The sequence below is a fragment of the Lepisosteus oculatus genome, chromosome 17 (assembly GCF_040954835.1).
Source record: "Lepisosteus oculatus isolate fLepOcu1 chromosome 17, fLepOcu1.hap2, whole genome shotgun sequence".
In the NCBI taxonomy this organism is placed as follows: domain Eukaryota; kingdom Metazoa; phylum Chordata; class Actinopteri; order Semionotiformes; family Lepisosteidae; genus Lepisosteus; species Lepisosteus oculatus.
The window spans coordinates 21,734,089-21,753,765 of record NC_090712.1 but is presented as its reverse complement, the minus strand read 5'-3'; the positions used below and the strand labels follow the sequence as shown (position 1 = coordinate 21,753,765).

The following is a 19,677-nucleotide window of genomic DNA, read 5'->3' as shown; positions in this document are numbered from 1 at the left end:
CCCTGTGAATACACTATTATCAAGACCACACAGCCCATCTGAGTACACTGAAACTGCTCATATTTCAAGGGAACTGCTTAGTTTTGACCCATTATGTACATATAACTTCATTCTACATATAATAGAAAATTATAGTAATTATGCAGCCCCATCACAGCCAAAGTGTCAAATGCAAAACAGCTGACTTTTTCAACACTAACGAAGGTATTAACATGATGGAACTGTGTGCGGGTCACATTAGCAAAGATGATGTAATAAGCCACATGCGTCATTGGCAATGGGCCTCTAATCATTTGTCGTGGATAAAGAAATCAACAGAGAATATACAGGTACAAAATGCAGTTACTACCACACAAGACTCAGCACCAACTCTTTCTAAAGAAAGAGTTGCTGAATTACTCTTATTGACAATTAAGTTTTAGGTGAACAGGAATCCTAAATCATTATCTTTCCTCTTTTGAAAAAATAAAAACCATTTGAATACGTACAATTGCTGCAGACAAATGTGATAATTATGTATAACTTGATTAACACATTTATTGCACCCAAGTGACTGGCCAGGAACACAACTGAGACCTAATAGCTGCACGAAATGGGCTCATTTTTGCATTACTCAGGACAAGTGTGCTCTACTTAGGAACCTGTTTGTAATGTGTTTGATTGAAAACAGGCCAGTTAGAAATAATCATGAGACATGCTCTGACGAGATGGTCACTCTTCATTAGGGTCTCTTCTCACAGCATCTGCAATTTGATTTAAACCTTTTATGTATACATTTCTTGGTTTTTACAAACCTCAATTTCAATATGAAATCTAGGACGTTTTCTCACACAACACCAATTTCTCACACCTGACTCAAAGAATTTTAAAACTAAAGATCTATCTGGGAAAAAAAGATGCTGCTTGTGTTAAGTGATTGATCCACCTTAAGGGATATGATCAAGGGGCTTCATCTGGAATACTGCTTTACAGTTCCCACAAATCTTAATAAATCCTGTTTGTGCAATTAAAGAACGGTATTCCGTGAAACTGATGCACTTGCATTTGGTATTATTAAATAAGATCTCAATCTTTTGCTTTGACACCAAGCAGTTTCTTATATATAGGACCAGGCAAAATTTCTCATGATAACAAACTGAGCACCCTTCTGACTTAAAGATTCAATAATGAAATTGATGGAAATATTCCTGCTATTAGGGGCACATGAGGTGGCAGCCACACCCTTCCTTCCTTTTTGTAGCAATTTCAGTCCTGTCTCGTGATATGAAATTATTTGGGCTATGGAACTAAACAGGAGTGGTACAGTTCTTGCTGATAACACTAGTGATCAATACAATGTCAGTAATTGATGTATGGTTTTATGGCTGTAGTTTTTAAAAAACCCTAATAAAAGACATTTTTAAGCAATTAAAAGATTGCTACTACACTTCAAGCCAAGTGAGTCCCCAAGAACCAACCAGCCCCAGCAGTGCTTTGTTAATTCTGTCATGTTCTTTGGCAGACATTTTCTCAGTTTAATAGCTAAATGATAACGTGCACGTGTACTTTAACTTTACTAATAACAAAATGTACATGCAGTGTTCTGATGGATTTCAGTGCTACAATTCTGGAAAAAGAGCTTCAACAAAACAAAAATGGCACATGATCTTATGTAGCATAAATTCAAATTACAGACAGTATTTCTCACTGTATCGATCTGGATGTTACTGACAAAATGTAATCTAACAATTTGTGAAGCCATTTTGTTTATGCATGGAGAGACTTATCTGAGAAAGACAGTACTTGTTAATGTATTGATAAAGAATTTTAGCTTTATTCAGCAGAGGGGATAAAGAATAGCTTGTTCAAATAATAGCATAAATTCCATTTAAACCAATCCAAAAAGAAAAAAAAATGCAAATGGAAAAAATCAATGATCCATGCTTGACATTTGTTACTGATTTGGCCCAAGTCTTAAATATCTCATAAGCATTAATTATGCATTACTCCTTGGAGAGGTTTCAAAGAGAAAATATCACCTGCCAGTATTATCCATATATTATCACAAGAGGAAAACTAAAGCTGAAAAAGCACACTCCACATAATATAGCTGAATGCAAAGGCCAATACAAAAGTCATATTTTACACTCTGCCTGAAGATTGTTCTTATATATTTACTCAGAATGGAGTATGGCTGTCACACAGATGCAATTGGTCTAGCACATTCAATAAAGAAGGATCTCATCAGTCTGCTTCAAATCAAAGTATTGCAGGTGGAGAAGGGGTTTCTTGGGAGCTGCATCATATTATTTATCCCAATCCAGGACCTCAACAGCTTAATTAAGAATGAACATTTCTAGAAGCAGGTTTAATGCCTTTGTGGCTGTAAAAATATCTGTAATGTGCTGATGTAATAACAGATTGTGCAGTGGTATTTGAAACACATTAAAGGAAAAGAGCAAACAGTAACTGTCAATTATAATCTTCAAGAAAACTCAAAGACACATTATATTACATGTGGTAGGAGTATTGTAGAATATTCATGCCAGTTTTAGTATTTATTCACCCTTCAGTAATCCTGTTTTTATAATGACACTGCTACCAAAAGAAAAGTATAGAGAATAGGAAACTGTAAACTGAAACTCTTAGAGAGTTATGTATCTTATACCAGAGCAAATGCAGGCTAATTTCTAAGAGTACAGGATACAAGAGCTTGTGGAAGCAGTGGAAAAAACCCTTGCAAGCCTGCAGAGAGAGAATGACTCATCAAATGACTGTTTTCCAATTATTTGAAAGTGTTAATCAGATACAAAATTATCACAGAAATCAACACCAACTTTGCAGGTAATTGTCTCCGTGACACTGCATATAAGACATTACAATGTGAAATATTGTGATAGAAAAAGTGATAGATCTGAGACATTAATTTAGTATAACTTGCATCAACAGATCAAAGGGAGAAAGAAATTTTACACTATACAAAAATCTACTCTTTGTTACTTGGAGGACAAGTACAAAAATCTACTTTAATAATTTCAACAGTTTTTCCTTGCAAAACTATGCAGACTGGCACTTTGAAGTGCCAGTTAATATTTGATTTATAACAACATGTTCCACTCATATAAAGCAAAAAGAAAAACAAAAAGAAATAAATAGATCATTGGTGGTGGTGGAGGGGAGTCCCCATTACCTGTAAAGCGCTTTGAGTGGAATGTCCAGAAAAGCGCTATATAAGTGTAAGCAATTATTATTATTATCATCATCATCAATATGGAAGAAAATTGGAAATGTCATGACTGCATACATTTTCATAAACCTTGCTTGAGCAAATCTAAATGTATTTTGTTGCACAAAATTTACCTTAACAAGCCACATAATTAGTTGTGTGGCCTCTGTTTCTGTGCAACAATTAGATGATTTCAGAATATACTTGATTCTATAAGGTCTTTCAGTCAGTGAATTTCAAAGGCATAAAGACTAAGGTGGGTTCAAAACAACCCAGACATAAAGTTGTAGAAAGGCAAAGACCAACAGAGTATAAAACGTCTTCAAAGACACTGACACTGTGAGCATGATAAAGTGGAAGTTGTGTTGTACTGCTCAGACACTGCCTATATCAGGCTATCCTGCCAAACTGAACAGCAGAGCAAGTAAAAAACTGGTTAGGAATGCCACTGTGAGGTTGAAGGTAACTTTGAAAAAGCTACAGAGTTCAATGGTTGAGATGGGAGAAAATGTCCATGAGTCAAAGCTCGTTTGTATAGCCGACTGGCAAGATAGCCATTATTGAGAAAAAAAAACATCTGTCCTTGAGTGGCCTTGTTCTGACTTGAATCCTATTAAGAATCTGTAAAAAGACTTGAAAACTGCCATTGAAAAAAGATCCCCAAGCAAAGTCACTGAGTTGGAGCAAAGAAGAATCAGCAAACTTTGCACCAAGCCATTGTGCCAAGTTGGTGGACACTTATCCAAAAGGACTTGCTGCAAAAGGTGCTTCTACCAACTATTGAGTTCACAGGTCATTAATCATATACAGTACAACCAATATTTTTCAGTTTCTCTTTATAATTTTCTGAAGTTTACACTACATTAACAATACATTATTTTACCCATAATAGTCTTTAGTTTGAACAGTCAGATTTTGAATAAAACATTAAGTTTAACAAAATGTGTATGTATTATTTTGTAAATTTACAAAATGGGACAACATAACAGGGCTCTGATTACTTTTTTGTCACTGTCAGTTCACATTAAAGCAGAATAATCATGAAAATCTTATTTTTCCTTTTGTGGATAAGCATAAGGACTTTTAAAATTGCATCTTCATCTGGGTCAGAGAGTAAGTAAGACAATGAAAACAAAGCCCTGTTCACACCAGCACACTGAGGTTGTGAAGGTACACAGGTTAGGTGACACAATTCTCACTGCTTTAAATACACTGGGCTGCCATGTATCCTCTACCACGTATTTTGTCATGGATGCTTACTTTCAAAATTCTCTGATCAGGGAGGATACCCCAGATGTTAAAGTAGATGCTGTAAGTATTTCCTAAAGCAACCTGCCTTTAAATATGTTTCATTTAAATCATTAACAGTACATGAAACATTTTGATAGGCTTTTCAATACGTACTTTACAGGAATGCCTTTATACTGTATGTACTGTACATTCAAAGCTCAGTTCCTGATTAAGTTGACCTTAAGCAAAAAAATAAAAAAAGATATACTTCCTACCCACTCATAGAAATTGTTTCATATTAAAAACACGTCAAAATATTTAAAAAGCAAAATATGAAGGGAAAAAACGTTGACAGCCATAGAGTATTTTTTTTTCCATAATGTGTCACGCAAAGCATCATACTGTCAGCTTCACTAGCCTCAATCCTGGTCATCAAAACATGCACAGACGTAGAGGCCACCCTCTTTATCACTGAAGAATGCAGCCAATAGAAATAATGTAAAACAATTTAATCGTAGAACATTTGTGTTGCTTTTATTTTTATTTCAATTGAAATGGTGGGTTTAAATATTGAAAGATAAAAAAGTGAGAGAAACACTAAAATTAAAAGTGCATTTTTCCTGCTGTCGACCTGAACTCTGTGAAAACTGTTCACAGAGTTTTTCTGTAATCTTTGGTGTGGAAATTTACAGCTACTAGACTGTAAGAATATGCATATTTCATCAGCATAGCTCGGCCCTGGCATGTAGTCTCATGTCCAGGAATGTGCTGGAAAACAGCTGAAACCAGGAAAACCCTGTTCTGACACAGGTGAGGGCTTTCACACATGCAGTAACACCAAAGTCACCACTATCTAGGGTTGCATTGGGACTGAATTGCCAATGTAAAAGTGATTTAAGAAAGATAAAACAAAGGATTTGGACTATCTTCCTAATTCAGTTGCTTATTGCATGTTATTCTGATCTCATTCAGACATTTGAAGGACCCCACAAAATCCATTTACAACTATATGAATAGGTGGATTGTACCAGTCACCTACTGTACAACTATTTATCTGAAGAAAAGACATAATGATTTCAGTCCCACAAACCCTTGTAACTTCCACTTGCATTTTTAAATTCTTACTTCACTGTAGTCCTGAGATAATCTTAGCAATGTCTTGATTGTCTTAACTTGGCAATAACCACAGGACTATTTCAAAACCAACACAAGCAAACATTAAGAATAAGCAGATTCCTCACATCCTTCCAGATATAATTTATACATGTCAGAGTGCTCTCTCAAGCAATAGGCTTTTAGCTGTATTAAAGGTAGAAATAACAAAATGTCTACAGATGTAAAAGTTATTCATCTGTAAACAACTGTTATCAGTGCAATCATAGCTGCATTTAATCTGCTTCACAGGAATGGCATACAAATAATCACCACTTCACAAGGCAAGCAGCTCCCATACAAACTGCAGGCATAAAAAAACAGTCCAATTTTCAGTTCTGGTATATCTACCCCAACTGCTCACAAAACCTAAGGGAAAGTAGCATCTCACCTGAATACCTGTTTCATAGCCAGGACACCTGGTCGTCCTCCTGTACTAGCTAGGAAAAAGGAAATACCCTTTCACATGAGATACTCCTTTGGAGGAGCAGTGACAACACGAGCCAGGTAAACATCTGCTGCAGTCATGTCGCAGACACCTAGCCAGAATGGAGAAAAAAAAGGAATGTGCAAAAACACATTTTCCTATTTAAAGCCTGTGCAGAGTGTGGAAACCCAAGATTATGGTGATATTTCTTGATTAAGTCTCTTCATGAGGCATCTCTTCTGAGACTGCATATCAATAATGCCAAATATAACGACTGAATAATTGAAAACATGAGGAAACAGCTGTTAACTTTGCAGCGATTTAATAACAGTGTGAACTTATCATAGACACTGCAAAGTGAAAAGCCAAGCACTAACGATTATGGGCAGATTATCTGGGAAAGCTGAAACAAACATAAATAGTATCATGGATGCACAAACATACTTCTTGTGCCATAATTGAGAAATCAACAGAAGCAATCTGTGTCTGAGCTGGGGAAAACATCTTGAAAATGTTACATCTTGAAATTGCTACTTATGAAAGAGACTAAGGTTGTCACAGCCTTTACATCTTCCAGACAATAAAACAAAGCCAAACAGAATGTTGGTATAAATAATTAAAAACCCAATTTAAAGTAAGGGATGTTAAGTTACAAATGCACATTAGGAACACCATGTTTAGAAAATTGTATACATCTTTGGTAACAAATGTTACAAAAAATATTGCTGCTCCAGTGTTAGTGAAGGGAAAGGCAATCTGATGCATTTCCATGATTAATGGAATGTCCTACACTAACAGAGTTGACTCTTCATAGTCAAAATTCACAAAGGCCTTGACAAAGGCCTTCAGAAGGCCTCTGAAACATGAGCAAGAAGGCACAAGTAAAAAATATAGAGACATGCATTTTAAACAGGCTAGAATGAGAACAAGAGGCGCTCCTTTACACAAAGTGTTGTGGGGGTGTGGACCAAGCTGTCCACCCATGTCCCATGTTTCAAGAAACAGCTGGATGGGTTCCTTAGATCAATTCACTGCTCATTACCCAATGGGCTAGAAGGGAGACATTTTAGTGTGTACACTGCTGTTCATAACCATTGTTTTGTCCTAAAGTTCTAAGATGTGAAGGCACAGAAAATATTTGTATCCTTAACTATATGGCATGAAATCAACAGGCACATTCGTTATAAAACCTTCTGAAAATAAAATGAATCATATTAATCCCTGTACAGCTTGTTTTTGTGGGTGCTGCCACATGCTCTGACCAGATTAACATTACACCTCGGGAAAAAAGAAGAAATAAATCCTGAAGATAACCCCTGAATACTGACTGAAACCTTCTTTAAAAAATATATATGCTACATTGATAAAACATTGATGAAAGCTGACGCAAGCACATTTCACTACGGACAAGACAAGGATTTTGAACACATCCCTAACTGAGCTGCAAGACAGGGGGATCTCCACATTTTAACAGCAGTGCAGAACTTCTTGTTTTCTTTAACACGTCCATTTTTAAAATTTCAATTCCAAGCTCAGAACTAAGCCTTTTATCAGGACCATGCATTTTCTCACCCCTTGCAGTGTACCAGGAAGGACAAAGTCTTTGGTTTGGCTAAAGCTAAAAGTGCAATTATTTTTAACTCCCCTCTGCACAGACAGAATGCTTAAATACATTAAAGTAAGACCACATTCCTGCATGAGTGTCACTATAGACAAGAAAAAAACTCCCAAGAGGAGATTTCTGTATGATTTATTAGTTATCCAACAATAACTTCAAGACAGAGCAATAGAAGGTAGCGAGGAACACATCTCTCTACAGTTGCAGGTCATCCATAATTGATCTTGACATTTACAGTCCAATAATAAAAATAACTTGATGAAGGAACGGTAAAGAATACCGCATCAAAGACAAAGACAGCAGAGTAATCAGAGAATGAAAGAATGGTTTAACAACTAATTACTTTTTCTGTAAATATACATTATATTGTAAATAATGTAAATATACATTAATATAGTGGTAAAGGTTTAACTAGACTTCATTTGTCATTAAGGGGTAAAATGAAATTCAAGAGATACTCATAATTATTCATACGTAATTTTTACTAGCATTCTACTTATACTACAGTATTAACATAAACATTTACTACTGTATGTATATTTGCAAAACAATATTTTGAAAAAAAGAATGTCCATAAACCAATCAATGTAAATTTATCTCACAATAAATTGTAATTTACAAGTAGGTATGGAGGTTAGTGTTACTGCTTATAGCTCTCTAGCACTGGGTGAAGGTCTGGGATGGGACACTTTCTGGTGTTTGCAAGTTCTTTGCCTCCATAGGTTTCCTTCGCTTTCCAAGGACAGGCTAACTGGTATCTCTACATATTCCTGGTGATTGCATGTGTGGGCATATATAAACTTCCACCATAGGCTCTAATAGCCAAAAGCCTTACCAAGAACTAGTGGATTTGAGGCTACTGATCACGGATGGCACTAGTAGTAGCCCCAATTCTGTGGCTATACTGTTCAATAAGAAATGTCAGAGAAATGTTAAAGATGCACTGCATCAGGTTTCTGTAACCAAAGCCATTTAAACATGTTTTGAAATGTTACACTTATGTAAAAATAAAACACTCAAAGTGTAACAAAAACAAGCATATTCAACAGACAGCATTTCCATGCTGGTCCCAGTTGTAACAGACTATCAAGGTTCTTAAAGCTGGGGTCCAGCCCAATGCTGGATTTTACTGTACTTTGGCAATAATACTGCTCTTGTTGCCAAAATAAACACTGAATTACTACAGTATTTTATTCTGTTTTTTAGCATTGAAGTCACGTCTCTGTCAGAATCTATTCTATTCCTGTAGCTGAAAGGACAGAACTGAAGCTGTCACTTTAATCAATCAGCTATCCAAGTTTAGGTCAGCAAACAGGGCAGATTTTATTCTTGTACTTATTCCCAGCATGCTTTTCCAAACTCTGAGTCCCTGACAAGGTCAGATTCAGACTGCCCCACCCCCACAGAATTCACCTGATTTCCTGTCACGTTCCCAGAATGAAAACACTAACCAGCAGAGCAAGCTATGAACAAAAAATTAATGGATTCTATTCATATCACATTAGAAAAACCAGCATTGGTTTGATCTGTGCAGAGATGTGCATTCAGAATAGTTTGTGTTAATGACTGCTAGATGCATGAACATAGCCCAGAAAGAAAAGGGAAAGCGGACATAGTCATGAAATTGAATTCATGTTCATGGGCAACTCTCAGAGTGACTTTTAAATGCTAGGATTATACAGTACCACTTTGCAGTGGTGGTCTATCCTAAGATACAGACTGAACAAACATGGGTTTTTATCTCGTACAAAATAACCAAACAGTTTTTAACAATCCTGAATGTACATGTTTTGTGCATAATGCACTTTTTATTAATTAAAAAACAATATTTAAAAAGTGGCATAGATCAGTTAAAAAACAGAAAGACACTGCTACTTACAGTGCCTATAGAAAGTGTACACACTCTTTACAAAGGAACACATTAAGTGGCCTGCAATCACGATTTTACCTTTATTCACACATTGTAACACACATCTTCCAAGTGAAAAACCAATGCTCAAATATTCTAAAAAGTAGCTACTTCTCATGATCAACTTTTTTGGTGAATCCGAATGAAGGGTAGAATCTTCCTGTGGAAGAGACTTTAACTCCAGAGTTGAAAGAGATGGCAGTCAATTAAATAAAAAAATGGTAAGAAAGGTGTTCGTCGTTTTACCAAATGTTAAGAGGATGGTCTCATTATCAATAGCACCCTCTTTCTCCACAAAAACAGACACAAAACATCCTGAAAACATTCACAACGTAAATCCCGGTACTTGATTAACTATGTCTATAAGGAGAATTGCAAAGACACCTACAGTACATCAGCAGATAACTGACAGAAATGCATCGGTACTGGACTGATCAACATATCATGTGCTTAATTATGTGTATCAAACAAGTTCGAAAACACAGACAAGGGAAGTAGTTATGTCCAGGGGAAATCTTCTCTTCTAGAAAAGGAAAACCTCTCATGTCTCAACCAAGAAAAGCAATTTGGCAGCATCAAAACTCAGACTAAACTGACAGTCTACCATCCAGTCATCACTCCTACCTTACTGTACAGGCTGAAACACAGACAACGAATATGTAACATTTTGCCAGTGGGAGGACAGTTGAGTCAATATTAGTATTCTCTCAGCTGGCACCACAAGCACTGAAGACATGATCTGGCTCCCAAAATAGTGGGTTAATGATGTTGTCCAGGCTTCAGACTCAAGGTTTGATAAGAAGGTGTTCTTCTCCCAGACTATCCAAAGCAACAGCACCAAAAGATGCCAGAAGAATCATTTAAAAATATGGTATTGCAAACATGAAGAATCAGTATCAGTTCAAGGGAGATTATGGCCTTTGACTAAACCAGACAGAAGAATAATATCTGGAACGGACTCCAGAGCTTCGAAACCAGGGAAGTTGGAACAAAGCAGCAAATAATGCAAATAAAGCAAATAATAAGAGCTCACTATGACCGTACTGTGCAGCATGCCAAATTACACCTGCTCAAGCTGCCAGAGAGTGTGCAGATTGGGTACTGGTCTTCCTTCATCACCTTCAGGTTCATGGAAGACAATCATCCTCACAGTGAGGTATAGACAGTTTATTTTCTATTAAACATAACTAGATTTTACTGATTCCAGAAGACTATCTAAAAAACAGGGAAAAACAATAATTTCAAATATGTCAAATAATGCACAGGAAATGATTGTACACAATTACACACCTTGATAGCAATCAGAATCATTTGGATATTTAAAAATGTATTTGACATCTTATTATTTTTAATACAGCATGTAATGACTACTGCTTTCATTACCAAGGGACTCAGTCTTCAGACATGACATCTTTTGTTTAGTAGAAGCCAGGGAATCTGATTTACAGGGTTGGGTGGAGACTGGCATAAAAATTCACACTTGGTGGCATTCATTTTCAGAAACTGTAAAGACGCATGGCTGGATTATATTTTTTCTAGTACAAAAACTGACAGCAAACTCACATGTCTTTTTCCTTAGAACTAGTTTAATTAACTTCCCTTTTCCCAGTTTTCGCTTCTATTAGTTTTTCATTTTACATTTGCTGTTTGTTGATTTTTTGTTTGAAAATAAAAGCACAACTTATTTAAGCTAGTTTTAAAAAGCTCATTTACTGCTGCTAAAATAATCTCCACTATTTTATTTTCATTTTGATACACCATCATTTCATTCTAATGTTTTGGTTCTTTAAGATTGTAAAGGGTGTTGTGTAATTAAATAAGCATACATATCAAGTTTAAGTAACAGACACTAATTTACTGACTCCTTCATCATTAGGAAATGTTAGTTAAATTTGAACATTTCCAGTAAATTAGGTTATTTATTGTCCGAATAGAAAACAGATTTTGCACTGCATTGGATTCTAGGGTACTTATTCTTTTAACAGCTAAATTTGCAAATTTAATAGCAAGTTTCCAGACTGTTAATTCCGAACAAACACAAGGTGAACATAAACTTGAATAAGGCTGCAATGCTTTTTAAATTTCTTTCTATTTTTTAGAAATTAATTAAGTTCTATTATTATTTTGTCAACTGCTTGCTGACTTGGTCAATGATAATACTGTTGTGTTTTTGAGAGGGCAGTTTAAGCCAATCCCAATTTGTGTTCCTAAACGTATTGTGCTTTACCTTGAGACTTATGTGTTTTAACAGCACTGCAGTATTTTTTTTATTACTGAAACTGCATTGATGACTTTATATACAAGCCAAAGAACAAACACTTGCTGTTTTTAAACCTAATCCAAGACTCTTCACTCTTGAGAAATCTATGTGTGAGTGAGAGATGTGTATAAATGTTGATTTGATTTTTCCATCTACCATTCCTAATGATGCATCACATATTAAGGAGGTTGAATCGGCAGATTTCACCACCACTATTACCAATGCTTTTAATTAATGATGTGGTTGCAGGCACATAGCACATTAGAAAAGATATTAGTGCTGTAACCTTTTCAAACCCAATTCCACTGACAAATTCAGCCTATAAGGGTTCACTGATTTATGTCAATTACTTCTTGTGGCTAGGAGAGCACTCTCACGATAACGTCCTGATGAAACCCAAGGGTAAATCTCAATGACTGACTAACGTGTACAGCCCAAAACCTGATGTCAATTTTGTCAGTTAAGCCACAGCAACAAAACTGGTCAGTAAAGGGTGTTGTGATTAAACCTATATAAATATAAAATATTTACAATCTGAATTGGTTTCCAAATGCTTATTATCACTTTCTTTGCACTATTTCAGATCTTCATTTCCAAAAATTGCCATGTAAATTTTGGCTACTTGCACAGCCAGAAGTATGCACAGCCATACCTCTCTGTGACGATGTGCACATGAAAAATGTAGTGCAAGTCCCCTTTAAAATATAATTACAGACGTTCTATGGAAGAATTCTGTATTTGGCACGTATGCCCAGACAACATTTGTTTATTTAAAAGGGTAAAGTGCTAAATTAATAAACCTGGATAATAAAAGCAAGATTGAACTTGTAGACTGAAAAACAGTGTGCTCTGTGATGCTCATCAGTGGATGTCATCTTACAGTTGAGGCACAAATGGTATCCCTCACCTTGTCGATCGTTATCTCCTGCGCTGATGCGCAGATCAGAACCACCTTGAGTAAATCTCTCATGTGCACTTAAAACTATGCTAGTGACATGTTAATTAAACATACTGTATAAAAGAAAGCATTGCTTTATGAGGGGGCAGTCTTGACTATTCCAGCATGCTCACTGTGAATGGTCAAATCAGATTAGTGACACAGAGAAGCCAAGATAGTTTTCAAGCCTCACTAATCAACTGATTAGAATTTGAATTTTTCATGTTCAATCATGCAAATGAGACCCAGAAAATTGAAAAGAAAGGTTCTTAGCAGGTTTTCTTTTTTTTAACAAGAATGGACCAGAGCAGCAGCTCTTTGCAAAATTAGAACATTTACAGTAAGAAAGGTTTTTACAGCTCAAACACACATAGAGTGCAAAATATTACTAATTTATTTCTGCCTGTAAATGGCTCACAGCTGTAAAACTAGAAATTCATTCATTGTATGAGTAAATTAAATTTACCAAAAAGTGAGAAAAACTTACAGTTTTTACTTTTTCAAAAGATGTGGGCTTACTCCCTTTCTCAGGTTCCTTCTCTCTCTTCTTTTCTTCTTTCTTCTTTTCTTTTTCTTTCTATTTGAGGTGAAAACAAAGAATTTACATCAGCTTCCCTGCTTAGAACAGGCTTCCAAAAATAGGTGCAGTGTGAAACCGCTTTGGATACTGCAATAGACTTCTTTTAATTGTATGCTACCAGATTTATTAGAATATTAAATTCATTACCTTTCTTCGCTGATGACAGAGTTCAGGCCTTGATTAATTACACTCATGCTGCCTGCTGACTGTTCATTTTTACTAAGCCTTTAAAACGTTTTACTGTACAGTATATGCAGTCACACAGTAAAGAAAAACTCTTGGTTTAATTTAATGATAGAGTACAGCGTAACATGAACATGAAGGTATGACACTAACCTACCTATTAACAAGTGTCACCAGCAAATCAATAATGGCATCCTGACAATCATTTTGCAGGCTCATATCTCACTGAGACTGTTATGATGAAGTACATTAGTTACAACTCATCTAGGAATTAATCTTGGGGGTGGAAATTCAGTCATTTCAGAGTTTTGCTTCTTGAATAATAAGAAAACAAGCCATAAAGGGATCAAAGAATTTCATTAAAGCTTTAAAAAAGAGTGTCTGAGTCCTCAAACAGAGTGACCCACTTTTTTTAAGAATCCTTAGTTCTATAGGACAAAAATAACTAGAATTTGTTAACTTTATTATACTACACAGCATTTTTCTTCAAACATCAATATTGATTGTGGAATTTTCTGCATGTTGCTGTCGTTTAATATCTTGCTAGTTCCACAGCATGCCCTGTGTATGCTTAGCTCCAAGTTATTCTCCACTTTGATCATACTATCTCTGTGATACCCACTCAGGCACACAAAGACGTTCTGAAAGCAGTTTCCAGCAGACTGGGAAAGCAGGAGACAGTTGCACTGCTGTACACAGTTTTGTGAAATGGCTACATTGACATATGGTTATTTAAGAAGGTACAGTAAGATAAAGAAATATTAAATGGTAACATTTTCTTTAAAATAAATGTATAAGACACCTCAAAAGGAGAGTGACCTTTATATACAACATAGATATCTTGATTTTAAACCTCGGACCAATTCTCTTCCTGAAATCCTTTATTTAATTATATTGCATCAAAGCATTGTCTCACCTGGGATTTGAAACAATAGCTCCAATTATTACACCACACTGCTTTGGCTAGCTCACACAGGACTCATTTTAAGTAAAAAAAAGTTTGCATACCATTTTTTTCATACTGATGTCTACCTGAAAATGAATTTTCCTTTCTGACAAACAAGCTTCTGTTTTTTTAAATGTACCTGTTGACCATCATGCCACACATTCTTCCAGAAGATGCAACAGAAAACAACGCGACTAAATATGAATTTGTCAGACAGAGAGAGGTGAGTGCACCTTCAGGACTTTTCTGGAGCTCAGTGGCTAAAGCACATTCTCTTGAGGGGCAGTGATGAAACCATGGCTTTTTGTGACCTGGCATTGAAATATGTTCCATTATGAAGAAGGAAAGAAAAATCTGATAAAGCCACCAGTTTACAGCAAGCAGGCAAAGAGGATACCTCCAGCTTGTTTTTCTCAGCAGCTGCTGGCAAGGAAGGAGAGGATGCCGGGGGCAGAACAGCATCAGAGGGCTTCTGTGCAGAGGAAAAGGAAAGAGAGCAGCTCAAGCACATGAAGAGAATTCAAAATTAATAGGCAGCGGCAACAAAGCCTGTGCACCATCTTATTATTCAGCTTTTGGATGCTTAGGGAGAAATAAAACAGTTACTCTGAATAAGAAAGCTTTACAGGGGGAAAAAACAAACGTTCCCTTATGATATACGCATAGCAAAAAGCCATAACTCATTATTCTCCTTGGTGGCAGGTGGCTCGACTTGAAAAAAAACTCCTATCTTAAGAACAAACCAACATTTTCTTTCTAAAATGCTCTCTTGGTGCAAAGCGGCAGGTTTCAAACTGCAGCAAGTTCATTTGGTTTCTGAGCCCTATTCACAATATGAAAGAAAACTGCTAGCCAGTGACAGATGGAGCAAGCTGATGGGAGCCATCATAAAGTTATTAATCCCTTTTCAAAGCCAATCTGTATCATGAAGGCTGAAAGGTTACCCTGTTTTCCAGATAATTATTACTTTACTTATTTTGAATAGCCCTGAAGATTATCTGATCAGAATGTGTCATTCATCACCTGCATCAAATAGTATCTGCCTCCCGGAAGAGACAGTTGGCTTTCTGGGCTACGCATGAATGGTTTAATGAAGGCATTATCTTAGCATTCCTCCAACAGATAATATGTGACTAAAACTTTGCCACAGATACCTCTTAGATCTTCACAGCAATAAAGCCACAACTCTCTGTTCTCCAGCTGTCAACGCTACCAGCAAGAAAAAGTCAGAATAAATGGACCCATTATAGCTCAGGTTATTGCAGAGTGTCAGAAACTCCTATCATTCAGCTGATGGATTCTTTTATAATCCTTATTTTATTAGGTTAGCATCACCAGAACATTTTCTTTGGATTCATTAGAGTCTTACTAAGTAATACTTCTCAAAGTTTTTATGGTCTTGCCCATTAATATCTCACACACAGTACCAGGGGAAATACCTAGCAGTTTTAACCAATGCATTAGTGAGGCAATGAAACTGCCAGACTGCTGTATATGCTGCAGGAGCAGGTATCTCTCAGCAACTCTAATCACAGTACTGTTGTTCAAATACGCAAATTGACGAAGGGAGTGATGATTCAATAATTGCATAGACCTCTTGAGTCAATTTGATGTTAAAAGGTTAAAAAACAGCTATTCAAATATAGTATCCTTTAAAACTCATAACCTTGCTTACAAGATATAAAGAATTTAAAAAGGTCTTTGTCCAAAAATCCAGACCCCCAAAATTAATAAATCGGTCTCCTGAAGCACTTTTTGAGTATTACTTCACGAATGCAAAACAGATTAGGAACAAGTTATTACCAAATTGCTTTGAATATAAGGTTAATTTTTCCTTAATATAATTTTAAAAATACGGCTCCTGAAAAAGGATAAACCTACCCATATAGATTACATGTAAAGGAGTAGATCACAAAAGGCCAAATATCAAAGAGTAAGCAGCAGTTATGATGCAAATTTTATGATCATGGTTGTCAGAGAAGCTGAAGCATCAAACAGTTGTCATGGTGCGGAAAAAATTGGTGTCACCAATCGTAACAAATTATAGAACAGGCAAAAACAGCTGTATAATATTTTGAGGGGATTACTTTTGTGAACCTGAATCCAGTAAGTTTGAAGAAATAGATAAACAGGATGTTGAATTTGTGATCTAAAAACATAATGAAGGAATACTGCCAGGACAGTGATTTTCTGAGATTTTTTTTATTATTAAATGTTGTGAAAGATCTCAATATTCCACAATATTAATTCTAAAGCCAGCCTAGGGAAATGTAAAAGAACGATGGGACACTTTGCCAAAGTGATCTGTTCACTTGTCCTTTATGTAAAAAGACAATTGCATTCTGGATCAGAAAGGCAATGCTGACCAGACACCAGAGTTATCTGATACGTCTAATCTGTAACAGTGAACCAAAAGGGCAAACAATCTGTAAATGTGAAGTTTACTGGATATGAGAAAGGATGTATTACAGTCATGTTTTAAAGTGAAAGAAAGTACCAGAGAATGACACCCTAGTGTAATTGTGTGAGTTCAAGAAAAAGTTTGATTGGAATCAGAACTTGTTTTAAACTGGTGGAAAATTTTATTGGGAAGATACTGAGTTCTAGTCAATAAAATGGATTATGATTTTGCTGTAAGCCTTTTGCAGTCATCTGACAGATGCTATAAGACAACTTGCTTGTGCAAAAGTGACTTGGTAGTTATACTGGAACAAATGACTTCACAACTGCAAATTGTGAACAGACGGGTTCCTCACTGACGATGGGTACTGCAGGTATGAGAGGGATACCTGCTGTTACAGACTTCAAGAAGTGCAACATATCAAGTGAAATAGACAGGACCACTGATAAGCAGATGGGGACAAAGACAGAACAAAAAAGAATCATGATGCAGATGAATAAGGATTTTTTGTTTTTTTATTGGTAATGGAATTTACATAAATCAATAAGATAGGGTGTTTCCTTTATTTCTTATTTTCCTTTCATATCTAATATCTAAGTATTTACACTGTTATTTCAACAACTTCACATCAAGTTACTTATAAATTATACAGATACTTTAAGTACTGTGCGTGCACATCATCTGGATACTTAAAGAATTTTTTAGTTACTATCGAATTGAAATTCAAACCTGGATCTTTGGATTACAAATAAATACTGGCTTTACCGGATCAAAAAATTGCATTAATGGCATTCCTTCAAGATGCATAAAGAAATGTTTATGTCTCACTTTTTTGCTGAAGTTGTCTTGCCAGATGGATGTGACAGAGTACAATTTTGTAGTACTTCCTTGAAAAAGGACACCATAAACTTGAAACAGTTATTTCAAGGACAGTCGTTACATTAAGCAAGTAACCTTTGCTACTAGCAAGTACACTGATATTTTTTAATGATACATTGTAGATCTGTCCAAAATAGAGAGACATTTGGAGAAATGGCTTAAGACCAATCAAAATGTTTTGATACTGTAAATAAAATCCACTGTGAACTGCAAGCTACAAATGATTCTTCTACCAGATTTCTTCCCTCTAAGATCCTGAAAAAAAAATCTCTTCACTGTCTTTTGCTACAGCTATTTAACAATTAAAAGACTACCAGCAATACATGAAGACTGTGGCAATGCAAATATCACTCCAAAAAGCATGAATATAACTTGACAATTCTGATGACAGATAAATTAAATTGCCAATGTTTGGTTTCCTTACACTTGAACTTAACTGAATTTCTTTCTTCAAATCTCATATAAACAAGGAAGGAAAAAACACTTGCAGGAGGAGCTGAAAGAATTACAGCATACATGATTGGTTATCTATTGGCTTTATTTTCATGCTCTAGTACCTGATTAAATTTGCCATGAACCACCATGTTACAAAATCCAAATTCCATGGTTACTGAACACCATTCCAGATTTCACCTATATGGCAAATATTTGCTATAATGCAGTCAAAGGGTTCTGCAAAGTCAGTTCTATGGCTTGGGCTTCTGAGTGTGGCCCTTTTTACTTCTACACCATTCTGCTCTTCAGAAGGTTCCATAGACATGCTGCTGGGGAGTGAGGATTTAGTGCAGTAAAACCAAACTCCATATCTATTCTAAATTCTGCTCTCAAGCTCTCTGCTGAAACAAGCATGTAATATATAAGTGTAGTTTGTTATTACAGATGAAATTACACTGGTAACCTTTCAGAAACCTTCATTTCATGCTTGGTGTCAGCTCCCTAATTGCATCATCTGGGTGCCCAGGAGTGATGAACACATTCATTAGGCTTTTCACTGGGAAGAGGGGAAACAGCAATGGGGGTGAAAAACTAGGCTTCGAAAAAATGATTTCAGCAAAGAACACTGCTTAAGCAAAAAAGTGAAATCTCCAGTAATAAAACTGAGCCTGATATCTTTTTGTCATAACAACAACACACACAAATGTTTGACTACAACTTAATAAGTGAAAATTTAATGGAAGAGAAAGTGCAGTTATATTCATGTCTTTTTTTCCCCTATACTTTTCTCAGTTGCAGTGGATTTGACCCAAAGTGCTTTAAATGTTTTTGCTGACACAAACTTCAGGCTGCAGATGTCTGAATTACCCACTGTGACCCTGAGAGCCACATGGTCTTATCTCCTTTCTGAAAGCAGTGCATACTACGGCTTATATCTCAATGTGGTTTGTATTTTCAGATAAACAGGATGAAAACAGGAGTGACAAAGAAATATGTGGCTCTCAAAATCACAGCCTGTGGACTATTTTTAATAACATTAAAACATGTATTAGGCTTGAACTGAAATTATTTTAAAGAGTACCGCTGAGGGTTTCTTTAAGTATGACATTTTTATGCATAAAAAGCATGGACAAAATAATGGAAACACCAAGTATTATACAGGTATGAATATTTATTAATAAATAAGGAGTTGGGCCACCATTTTACTTCAGGACAGCCTCAGTCCTTCTCAACTTTCTCATAGAGGTCTTCCCATAAAGGATCACTGAGGATCACTTAGAGCTGGTGGTTGAGGAGGCCCTAGAAGGTGTTTGATTCAAATCAAACTGCTGTTCATGAAAACATCTTAGATCCGTTTAGCAGTGTGTGATAGTGTTATTGCCATGGAATGTAAGGGTGCACCTGGTTACCTTAACTGGCTGCATAATTCCTTGGTCAAAATGCTACCATGCAGAGCAACAATGGGATCCAATGATTCCAACTAGATGGCTGCCAAAATCATAACAAATTCACTAT

The 19,677-nt window shown here is 36.0% G+C and overlaps 1 protein-coding gene across 2 annotated transcripts in view; it reads right to left on the bottom strand.

Annotated features, from left to right (window-relative positions):
• The window catches only part of smap1 (small ArfGAP 1), a 94,751-nt gene that overhangs the window by 32,665 nt on the left and 42,409 nt on the right, over positions 1-19,677 (bottom strand). Inside the window, exons 5-6 of one of the 2 annotated variants that reach the window (XM_015363150.2) lie at positions 14,845-14,919; positions 13,226-13,315 (exon numbers count right to left, since the gene is read on the bottom strand). In XM_015363150.2, coding sequence (XP_015218636.1) covers positions 13,226-13,315; positions 14,845-14,919 — 165 coding nt within the window. The remainder of the gene's footprint in view (positions 1-13,225; positions 13,316-14,844; positions 14,920-19,677) is intronic. The other variant, XM_069179806.1, reaches the window with a different exon arrangement.